Source organism: Dermacentor variabilis, chromosome 6 (genome assembly GCF_050947875.1).
Source record: "Dermacentor variabilis isolate Ectoservices chromosome 6, ASM5094787v1, whole genome shotgun sequence".
Taxonomy (NCBI): domain Eukaryota; kingdom Metazoa; phylum Arthropoda; class Arachnida; order Ixodida; family Ixodidae; genus Dermacentor; species Dermacentor variabilis.
The window spans coordinates 77405941-77415808 of NC_134573.1; the positions used below are offsets into that span (position 1 = coordinate 77405941).

At 46.5% G+C, this 9868-nt stretch overlaps 1 protein-coding gene across 1 annotated transcript in view; it reads left to right on the forward strand.

Moving 5' to 3' along the window:
* Nucleotides 1-8014, forward strand: part of LOC142586182 (uncharacterized) — a 52832-nt gene extending 44818 nt beyond the window's left edge. Inside the window, exon 10 of the mRNA XM_075697434.1 lies at nucleotides 7988-8014. Within this exon, the coding sequence (XP_075553549.1) occupies nucleotides 7988-8014 (27 nt within the window). The remainder of the gene's footprint in view (nucleotides 1-7987) is intronic.
* The last annotated feature ends 1854 nt before the right edge of the window (nucleotides 8015-9868 follow it).

Genomic DNA, 9868 nt, shown 5'->3' on the forward strand with positions numbered 1-9868 from the left:
TATATTTGTGGGTTGTGAAAGGAGTGCGTTTCGAGTTGGCGCCAGGTGTTTTTTTGTCCCTTGGTGAGCTTGGGATGGGCCGGGGGATCTGTCCACCTGTGCTAGCGTTGTGCAGTGCCGTTATGTAATCAGTGGCTCGCTGACCAGGTCCCTCGAGTCAGATGCGGAACCCACAGCTCGGCTGACGAATCCTGTAGCGCATTTGGGGGCTACATGATTTCCCGGTTTCCCTGCGTGAGCCGGGACCCATATAAATTAAATTGGGTTGGGTTCTTCACTATCTTGTTGTTTGACGAAGGATAGGGGACGCAGTATTTGAAGCGTGGTTGGGGCCGTGATTTAAGGTGCATTGTCGGATATGGCGGTCTTTGAGTCGCTGATAATGGGGGTAAATCCGATCACAGCAGTGAAGGCAACGGCAGCCTCATCTGCCTCCGCCGAGTTGAAGGAGCGGACAAGACAGCAAGACTGGGGAAATGCCATAAAGTGCGCATGTTCCATATATGACAACAAATGTTTTCGATTTATATCCATGAAGCAGGAACATGCCTGAGCATGAGCTTCCGAAGGCTCGGCGCATCACATTCAGATGTGCGATGAAGCGTCGTTTGTCGTTCGGAAAGGCTGGCGTCTCATTTCCTTCGCATACATAGCAGCCGGAACCGGCGACGCTGGGGTTTCAAGTGAAATTGTAGTTTACGGTTTGTCAGTGCGGTGTACGGTGCAATGGACGGTCTGTCTGCTTCCGGTGCTACTTTGTGCTGAGCGGCAGGCTGTGGCGGGCTTGTTTTCGGTGGATACCAATAGAAAAAAGGATAATGAATCGAAAGTGTAATCCATGTTAAGGGGCCAGTAAGAAGCGACCACAAATCAGCTAGTACCTTCATTAAAGTATTGTTTCAGAGCTAATTTCAAACTTGAGTGCGTTACAAGAATTCCCAGGAAAAAAAACACGATAAAGAAGGAAACAAGTGGACAGAGAGACGTTGAACTATCACGTAGCTCTAAATGCAGCTCATTCCAAGGCACGCTGTTTTTTTTTTTCCTTTGCTTGGCTGGACCGAGTGAATGCTGGAGCCTGGGCTGCCATAGGGAGCACACCGTGCAAGAAATTAGGCATAAAGACTGGCGAACATATGTTATCAACCTTATGCGTGGGTGTCCCTATGATCGTGATTAAGTAAATACGTGTAGCTTCTTGCCATGCCTCCACCCGTGTTCCTTCGTTATATGTTCAGTCATTGGCCGTAAAATAATCCATCAATAGCCCAAAAAAGAAAGGTAAAACTAAACTTTCTTGAAGTCTTTATTTCCTTCAAACCTCAGCGCCGGAACCTTAGTGTGACGCCATAAATTACGAGCTATTTTTTATTCTCAAGGGGCCTGTTCGGAGCATAAAGAGTTCTCGAACTTTGCAATACGTTAATTCCTTACTTTATCAAAAAGTTGAGTTTGACATTTTTTTTTAATCAATAAACAATTAATTCGCGGCGAGATATTCTCGGAATCGGAGGCGATGCTCGTCAAGCTTTTGCAAAAACTTCAAGGTGGTGCTGTAGGCCACCGTCTCTCGTTTTTCTGTCTCTGCATAATTGTCCAGCCATAATTTGTGCCTTAAATTATCGCTTTGCTGTTGCAAAGGTATTAAGATGTATTAAGGATATTACTATGTAGCTTAATTATTATTTTGTTTACTCCCCTTTTGAAGAACCTCAGGTGTTCCAGTTAGTCGGTAATCATACACTAGAGCATCTATCACTCATCGAATTGCTTTTTAACGTTTACCGTCGGCAGCCATTCAAACACGATGGCTGCTGCACGATCAGGACATAAAAAAACTAAGAAGAAAGATCCTTTACAAGCACCTAAGTAGTCGGTAAAGAGCGCTTGATGAGGAAAAATAATACTGCGCAGGCCTCCACTAAGTGAACGCTCAGAACTCAGTTCCAGGGGCGTAAAAATGTAACAATGCTATTAAAATAGCGAAGATGTATAAATAATAGCGAGGAATAAATACGGAAGAGGAGAGTACACAGGACAGCGCCAATTTCGTGCTCTCGTCTCATCCTTGTTTATTCCACGCAACTGTTTTATCCTTCTTTGTAGTGGTCTAACTCGCTGAAGAAAATATTTTGCTACTCCCATACATTTTCCATTTCTGGCTTCCTCAGTGGTCCGAGCAGCGTCCATCTACAGTCGAGCGTCTCTACAACAAAGTGACCTGTATAACGAAGCAATTATTATAGCCCGGTTATGTTGTGAGCGGCGCGGAGCACGACATTTACAACGAAGTGACGTGTATAACGAAGGATATCGGAGGCTTCAAGCGCGTCGCCGTAAAGGTGTTCGACTGTACGTTATTGCGAACATCACCCAGTCGTGAGCTGTAGGCGATTATAAACTAGTAGAGCCGAGTGAATGCGCGTTGCAGTCATGGTGAACAACCACAGTAATAGACAGCAAGTCATGGAACTAGCTGTTTATTGGGCGAACATGTGCCCAGAAAAACAAGTAACAATCAGAACAATGATAGCAGTGAGCATACTCGTCGATATCTGACATGCGGGTCAAGTGCGTCGGCTTTTGTACATGACCTGTCGAAGATTTCCGTGTAATCGATGGTTACTCGCTTACTTTCTAGCAACTACAACATTATTCGCGTCGCGCATGCAATTGGAGTACATGAAGTTCGGCGTCGGCGGGAACATAGAGAACTTATACAATGAGCGATAGCATTCGCGAAAGCTCCAAATCATGCAGGCGCGTCTTGCGCTGTGCGATAACTTTAAATTGCGAGCGGGTGAAATGCAGTTCCCAGAAGAAGGATAAACAATTGCTCGTGCCAATACAATGACGTTATACTTCCCCATGTCCAGGTGTCGTGTACCTGAAAGAATGAATGCAATTTATGGGGCAACACGTATAACCCTACACAGAAACGCTTCTATATAGCAGAACAGCAATATTATGTAAAACACTATAATTACTGGGTGAGTTTGGGTGAGCTGTAATCGCTAAAGAATTGTTAAATGGTTTTAGATCAGGGGCCTTATAACGTTAAGGTATTCCAATATGTCTTTATTCCAAACTCCTGACGTCAAATGTGCACAACTGCCGACGCAAGCATCGGGCGGTGAACCGCAGCGTTGCCTCAACAGCCCAATCAAACGGTCTCTTAGTTTATAGAAGGTCACTTTTCTTTGTTTTGAAAACGAATAACGTGCTCTACGTTGAGCGGTTTTTCGTTTGTAATTGGCTTCGAGGAGGTGAGGAGGACGCTCAAGTGGAGTGGGTTTCGAAGGGGCCGACCCAGCGCACTGAAAATAGATAACCGGCTGAAGAGAGCGGTGCGGCCGTCTGCAATTGGTCCGCGTTCCCTTGCATAGCTTGCGGTGCATGGCTTGTCTAAAATGGCGGAGGCGTGCAACAGAAGGTTAAAAATACCGCTAAAACGGGTCCTCAGCAAAGAAGAGTTGGCAGAGCGAGGTCGTAAGCGTGCCCAAATTGCTCGAAAAGCTTGCAAGGCCGCGCAGCAACTTGTATTATTGGCAGCCAGGAGCTACGGAGTCGCCATCTTTCGGAAGCGCCTCACTTGCGTAGTATGAGGGATCACGCGGCGCGCTCCTCATAGGTTTCGCTTACGGCGCTCAATAAAAACACCATGCGGTAGCCCTCCTGGACATTTATGCAGGTACTCTCAAAAGGAGGGAAGTTTCTGACTGTCGATATAGTAATCTTGGGCAAACTGAAAGCCCAGAATCGTTTATAAACGCTATCTCCTTACCGAATACGTACAGTACGTGAACGCCACTGCGCGCGGTCGCCACGATGGAGTCTCCCGAACAGGCTTCTTGCGTGAAAGGTAGGCAAACGCTGAGAGTAAGCTATGTTAAATATGTGCTTATAGTGAGCTGTCTGTATAACCAAATGGGGCATAACAGAATGGAGCCTCAATCCAGCGATCACACGGGTTCGCAGCGACCGACTGCGCGTCTGCATGCATGTCCGTGCGCAATGTTTTGCTTTCGCTGTGAGCGCGGTTTCGCTCCATGCCGTGAGCTTTAGGCCGCAGCATATGAGCATTTGACAGTACACTAGCAACAATTGTTGCTTGGACGCTATCAGAACTGTACAAAAATAATTCTGTTATAGAGACTTCGACGCCTAGCTACGGCGGCTGTGATCTGTCGTCGCGACGATTCAATCCTTTTTGTCTTCAAAATTCTGAGACATCTCAGTATTATTTCTCAAGTTGCGTCGCACTTATGTTTATCGGTTTTCTCAGCGTGCGATTTCCCTCTGCTTGATTTTTGTAATCCAGTGCATTAATTCATAACACAAACATGACCAGATGCCGTGCCTTTTTATAATGTGCGTCTTACCCCTCCCTTTCCGTTCCAGAGAAGTTGCCAGTATCTAGCATCAACAAGTTCATAGACCAAACCGTCATGACATTAGCCGGGCAGCGGGCGCGGGCGAGCGTCTCAGTGCGCGTTTTATGCTACTCACCGAACATCGCGCAGTCCCGGCGCCGTAGCAGAAATGTTCCTCGCGTCTGTGCTTGCTGCATACCCGAGTTGTAGGCGATGGCAGTCTGCCGATTCTAAGTTTCGCCAGCCAAGCTTCACGCAGCTCCTTGTCCTGCGGCTACGTGTGAATAAGGCTCTCCGTTGCGTGCGTCCGGCACTGCGGCACCGAGCTGTAGCAACACCACCTAGAAGACTGAAGGCCTCCACGTGGCGGCGTGATGTCACGCAGGTCAGATCGTCCTGGAAGTGGGCTTCACCACGGCCGCTCTCTCCGCGAAGCGGCGCGTTGCCGTGAAATAAAATTAAATTCGCTCCCTCTTGTTACGAGTAGGAACTAACTAATATGCTGCGTCTGCAGTTACGTACGAAGCTTGGACGGGAAAAATCGCCACAGTTTGTTGCCTCGTGCCTTAAGGAGGCGTTTTGCGTGCTTACACATGTAAGAAACCGTTTTCTGACTGGAAGCGACTGATCTAAAATTTTATCAACACTGTTGGGCATCAACTAATGTGGTGTTGTTATAAGCTATTCACTTTTCAACCTACCACCATGATTATATTATATTTTACACTTCGATGCTTTATTTACTTTCAAAAGCCCTATCAGGATCATTATAAAAATGGCAAAATTTGACATTACATGAAAGTAAAATGTCAGGAGTTCAAAGTGGAGGAAATCAACACTCATAAAGTGACACAAACTCATTTCTGGTTACAGCAATACAGGATCCTTTATTATACACAGCTTGACAGTCTCTTCTTTGTACAAGAACACATTATTGTTAAATGTGCACATAAATGCGATGCATGTCGGTGTCAGGAACAAAAAAAGTTGGTTGAGTAAATTTTCTGCGAATACACTTTACTGCTTCGGCACACACTATTGCTTCAAGCAAGAATATCCAGGCACGTACAATGTTTCGCGACAAATAACGGAAAGAGATTAGAACATCAGAAGCCTTCTTGAGAATGAAGGTAGGATGAAAGGCATTTTATTTGACATTGATGAGAGAAAAAGGTATTTTTTTACAAAAATACTGTGGAAGTAAAATGCATAAATGACACCTCAACTTCTAACAGTTTCAAGTTTTCGCTTTGCCTTTGTGGCAGACAACTTGTCCTTTACTAACTTGTTGTTTGCTGCTTTGCACAAGTTGTTTAAAAGGGTGTTTGCTGCTGCACTCAAAATGTAATGCATGACTTGTTGAGGAGCATGTCCATTAACACAAACATACAGGTCATCATTATCACTGAGGATGCCATACACAAGAGCCACCAGTACTTCTTTCTACTTAGGAAGTGCAAAGAATTGTTTGGCGAAGCGGGGACCCCTAAGCTTGTCCAGCACTATTTCTGTGGTAAGGACAGCATTCACAACAAGTTCACGTGGGAACTTCAGCCCACCTCTGGTCATGCTGGTAATAAGGACATTTCTAGCAACGACTATCTCTGCATCATCCATTACCAGACTTTCTTTGCACGGCTAACACAACAGTTTCTTTACAGCTGCATGTGCGCAGTAACCGGCAACATATGTCACAGCTGGCAGCCTTGCCACTTCTCAATATCTCTGTCGCTAACTGTGACATCAAACTGGCTCAGCAGTGAGTCGGAACTAATGACAGGAACATCGCACACCATGTCAATGTCTGGTAATTCGAGCACTTTCTGTACCCGCAGCTTTGTCTCAGACTCATAAATCTGCCTAATTGACACATGATAGTTGGCACCAGACAACTGACGGTACCGACCAAACCGATCCTCGAAGGAATCTGTCTGAAATTTGCCTACCAAAACATACTGCATACCAAGTTGTTCAAGGCAGTAGATAGTGATCTCATGGAGCGCATGAGTTGTGTGACATAAAGCAGAGTGTGTTTCTTTTGTCAAATATCCTGCATCATGCTTCAAACTTTCCCAGTAGCCGAGCCACTGCGTCATTTTCCTCAAGAACTCTAAGTGGGGACAAGATGTCGACGTTATGGGTTTTTGCAGGTCGTCTGAAAGCCGCTGGCCCTTTCGGGGAGTTTTAACGTTAACAACATTCCACCATGTTAGCACCATGCTGATATACTGAGCCGTGCCATCAGCAGGCTGAATGTTGGTATTATGAAGTGCTGCGACAGTTGATGAATCGAATATTCTCAAGGCCAACTTTACATTTTGCCTCTCCATGTTTGAAGGATTCAATTCCTTCAAGGACAATGTCGGAGCAATCTTCAAAAGCTCATTCTGTTCGGACTCATGCAGCTCACATAAAGTGTTAAATGATGCTGCCAAGATTCTGGGTTTCGGTCTGTACTTTTTGGATCTGGGAAGTACATGCACCTTCCTGCATTGCGTTGATTTAACCAGTTATTTCTCACACATTTCAACACGTGGACAGGGTCTATGACAAAAAACAAAGGTCGTGATTTGTCAGCTGGATGCTGATAAACTATCTTTAGTCTCGGAGGGTCTGAAAACAACGACATTGCCTTTCTGTAGATGGAATTATTGTCAAGATGATGGCAATTACTTTAAATCCTGTATCTTCAAGCTTGACGACTAGCATTCGCAGAAAATCATGCAAGCATTTTGCATCAATTGTAGCCGCTGGCAAAATATGCATATCAGCTTTGTTATTCGAAAGCAGACTCTGAGTCATAAAGACATACGCTTTTTTTGCCGGACTTGCAGTGTTGACTGCTGCACCTACTACTGACCCAGCTTTAAAATCAAAGTATGACTGAATGTGGATTTCGTCCATCATTAATGTTACTATCCTTTCATGCCCTTTGAATGTGGTAGCAACCATCTTAGCATAATACAGGAAACATGAGTCTTGCTGTTGTATGGCTGGGCTAACTTGTTGAGCAGAGCAGAGACGTCTTATTGTCTCTGGATGAGGCAACTTTACCTTCAGTGAACTTCTGAGGAATTTATTCGCATGCGGTGAAATGGTGTAAAGGAGGCTTGCAAATACCACAAGGTCTGACGAGTAGCGTGCAGCGTTGTTGAGGATTAGGTCTACTTGGGATTTTATAAACTTCACCACTTCGAGGTGCCATTCGTGTAGCTGGGGCTGATCATTGCATATTAACTCTTCCAATGATTCCTCCACAGTTGCAAGCAGATGGCGAGCCCGCTGGTCATTGTTGGGAGAATGAGCAGTGCGCAGAGACTCAACACGTTGAAGCATATCACTTAGTTGTCTAAAGTCCTGCAACTCTGCAGGCACACTGACACCATGAATTTCCACAATGCGGGTTTACCCATAATACACTTCCACACACATGTTGTCACAAACTACCACCGACGAACGTACAGAGGCGCCCTGATCAACAGTCAAATCCAGGAATAGAACCTTGGACTCCATTTTGATCACAGACCAAAACGGCGAAGTGTTAAAGCTTGGCAGAGCATGAAGAAATTCAGAAAAACTTTGTTCTGCTGGTCTTGTTGTTGCTTTTCTTCCAGAGGTTTTTCCACGGCAATGCGGAGTGATTCGTCCTCTACACGTTTTCGTTTATCCTCCGGAGCCTCCCGAGTGCTCGCATGTCGCCGCGAAAAGTACTGGGGACAATTAGGGAACACACTTGGTACCGCATCCGGCTTCAGCCTAAGACTCTCAGCGGCACTTCAGTAACGTTCCCCGTCTTCACATCTGTGTACTCAGATGTTTTGACGTAATCGCTTGCCGCGAAATGCTTCTCGCAGAGCTGAAATGGCAAAAAAAAATTCTGTGCAAATACGTTTCATACCGCCTGAAACAAAAACGGCTCGGTTCGGCTTTCGATACTACAAATAGAAGAATGAGCACGTTTCATGCTCCGACAACGCAAGCAAGCCGATTCGGCTGTTGCTGGATACGTTCAGCCGGAAAAACGCACATTGCTTCAATAAAAAGCCCCCGAATCGACTCATAAGCCACATCATATACTACTGTTTGATAGCTTACCACTGTGTTCTTCGTAGGAGTGAAATCCTTCCGCGGAACCGCTCTTGTCCATGCCGCTCGCGGCACAGGGTCATCGGAAAACACGTGCACATGTAACGCGGCTCTTCAGCGTAGTTGGACTTGCAGTTTGGAGCGCAACAGCAGCCCGGCATTCTGGCAGTTTGTTCACGAGCACAAACAGAGTACAAAATAGAAAATATGCATCTTGACGTAAAAACGACGCACGCTCACGTGCCTGCTATCCGGCAGCATTCGATGCAAACGACTGCAAGGAGCTCCGATCACTGTGGCCAGCACAAGGGAAACAAAATCCGACTGAGGCGCATGAAAATGTGGCTGCCTAACCACGCCTAACGATGTTGTGTGCCATTCTTTCACAATATAGCTGTCTAATGAAAACGGAATAGCTCAATGCTGCGGCCTTTGGTAATATTTGGCCCTAATTATACCAAAAACTAAAAAAATGAGTTGTTTGGGTTCTTGCGAAAGTCAATGCTGAAGCCAATGCGAGCTATCCATAGCTGTTCTTGTGCGGCTTGTCCATGCTGCCCCCTCGCGCCCTACCCTAGCGCACAGACTCTCGGTGAGGCGGTCGCCGTCAATCCGAGCGATGATCTGAGCTTGGTGACGTAGGTGCTTGGGCGAGGAGGCGGGGAGGGGGCCTTCAGTCTTCTAGGTGGTGTTGGCTGTAGCCTACCATGCTGCACGCCTCCAAAGGCAGCCACTACCTATTATAGTACTTTCAAAAGTTGTCAAGCAGACACCCAAGGCGGTAAAGCTTCACCACTTAATCAGAAATGCGGCGCAGGTGGGAATTTAAACTTTCATTTTCAGCTCGCTTCGGCGCTTCCGAACCAGCCGACGCAGCCACTGTGTCCGCGTGATCCTCCATGCCACGTCACGCCGACGGTGGCGCTTGCTTTTCCAGTGGTCGAGCTCGCCGCCAATATACGCAAATAAATCCATGCTCTCCAGCAAATGCGGGTAGCCAGTGCCTGAGCGATCGGCGGCATCCGTCTTATTCCTTTCGCAACGGGACAACCTGCGACTGACTGAGTGACTGAAAAACTTCATTGTTTGAAGTATTTACACGGAGCGTGTGGAGCAGTCCTTAAGGGGCCGTTCCTTATAAAGACTAGGTGGGCACCTGATTACAGGAGCCCATTGGCTGTAGCCGAGGCTCGGGCACGGCCGACCAGGGCCATATGGGTAGGGTTAGGTATAGGGGGAAGGTGAGGGGTTTATTGGCATGCCCACACTATGTGGAAAATGTCCGAAGATTTTTCCTCACAGTGCGGGCACTTCCCTGTTCACGCAGGGTCGAAATGTTTTTGGACTGCCGGGCACAACAGTGTTTTAGTATAGAGACGAAGGAGTAAACACTCCTCCGCCTTCGTGAA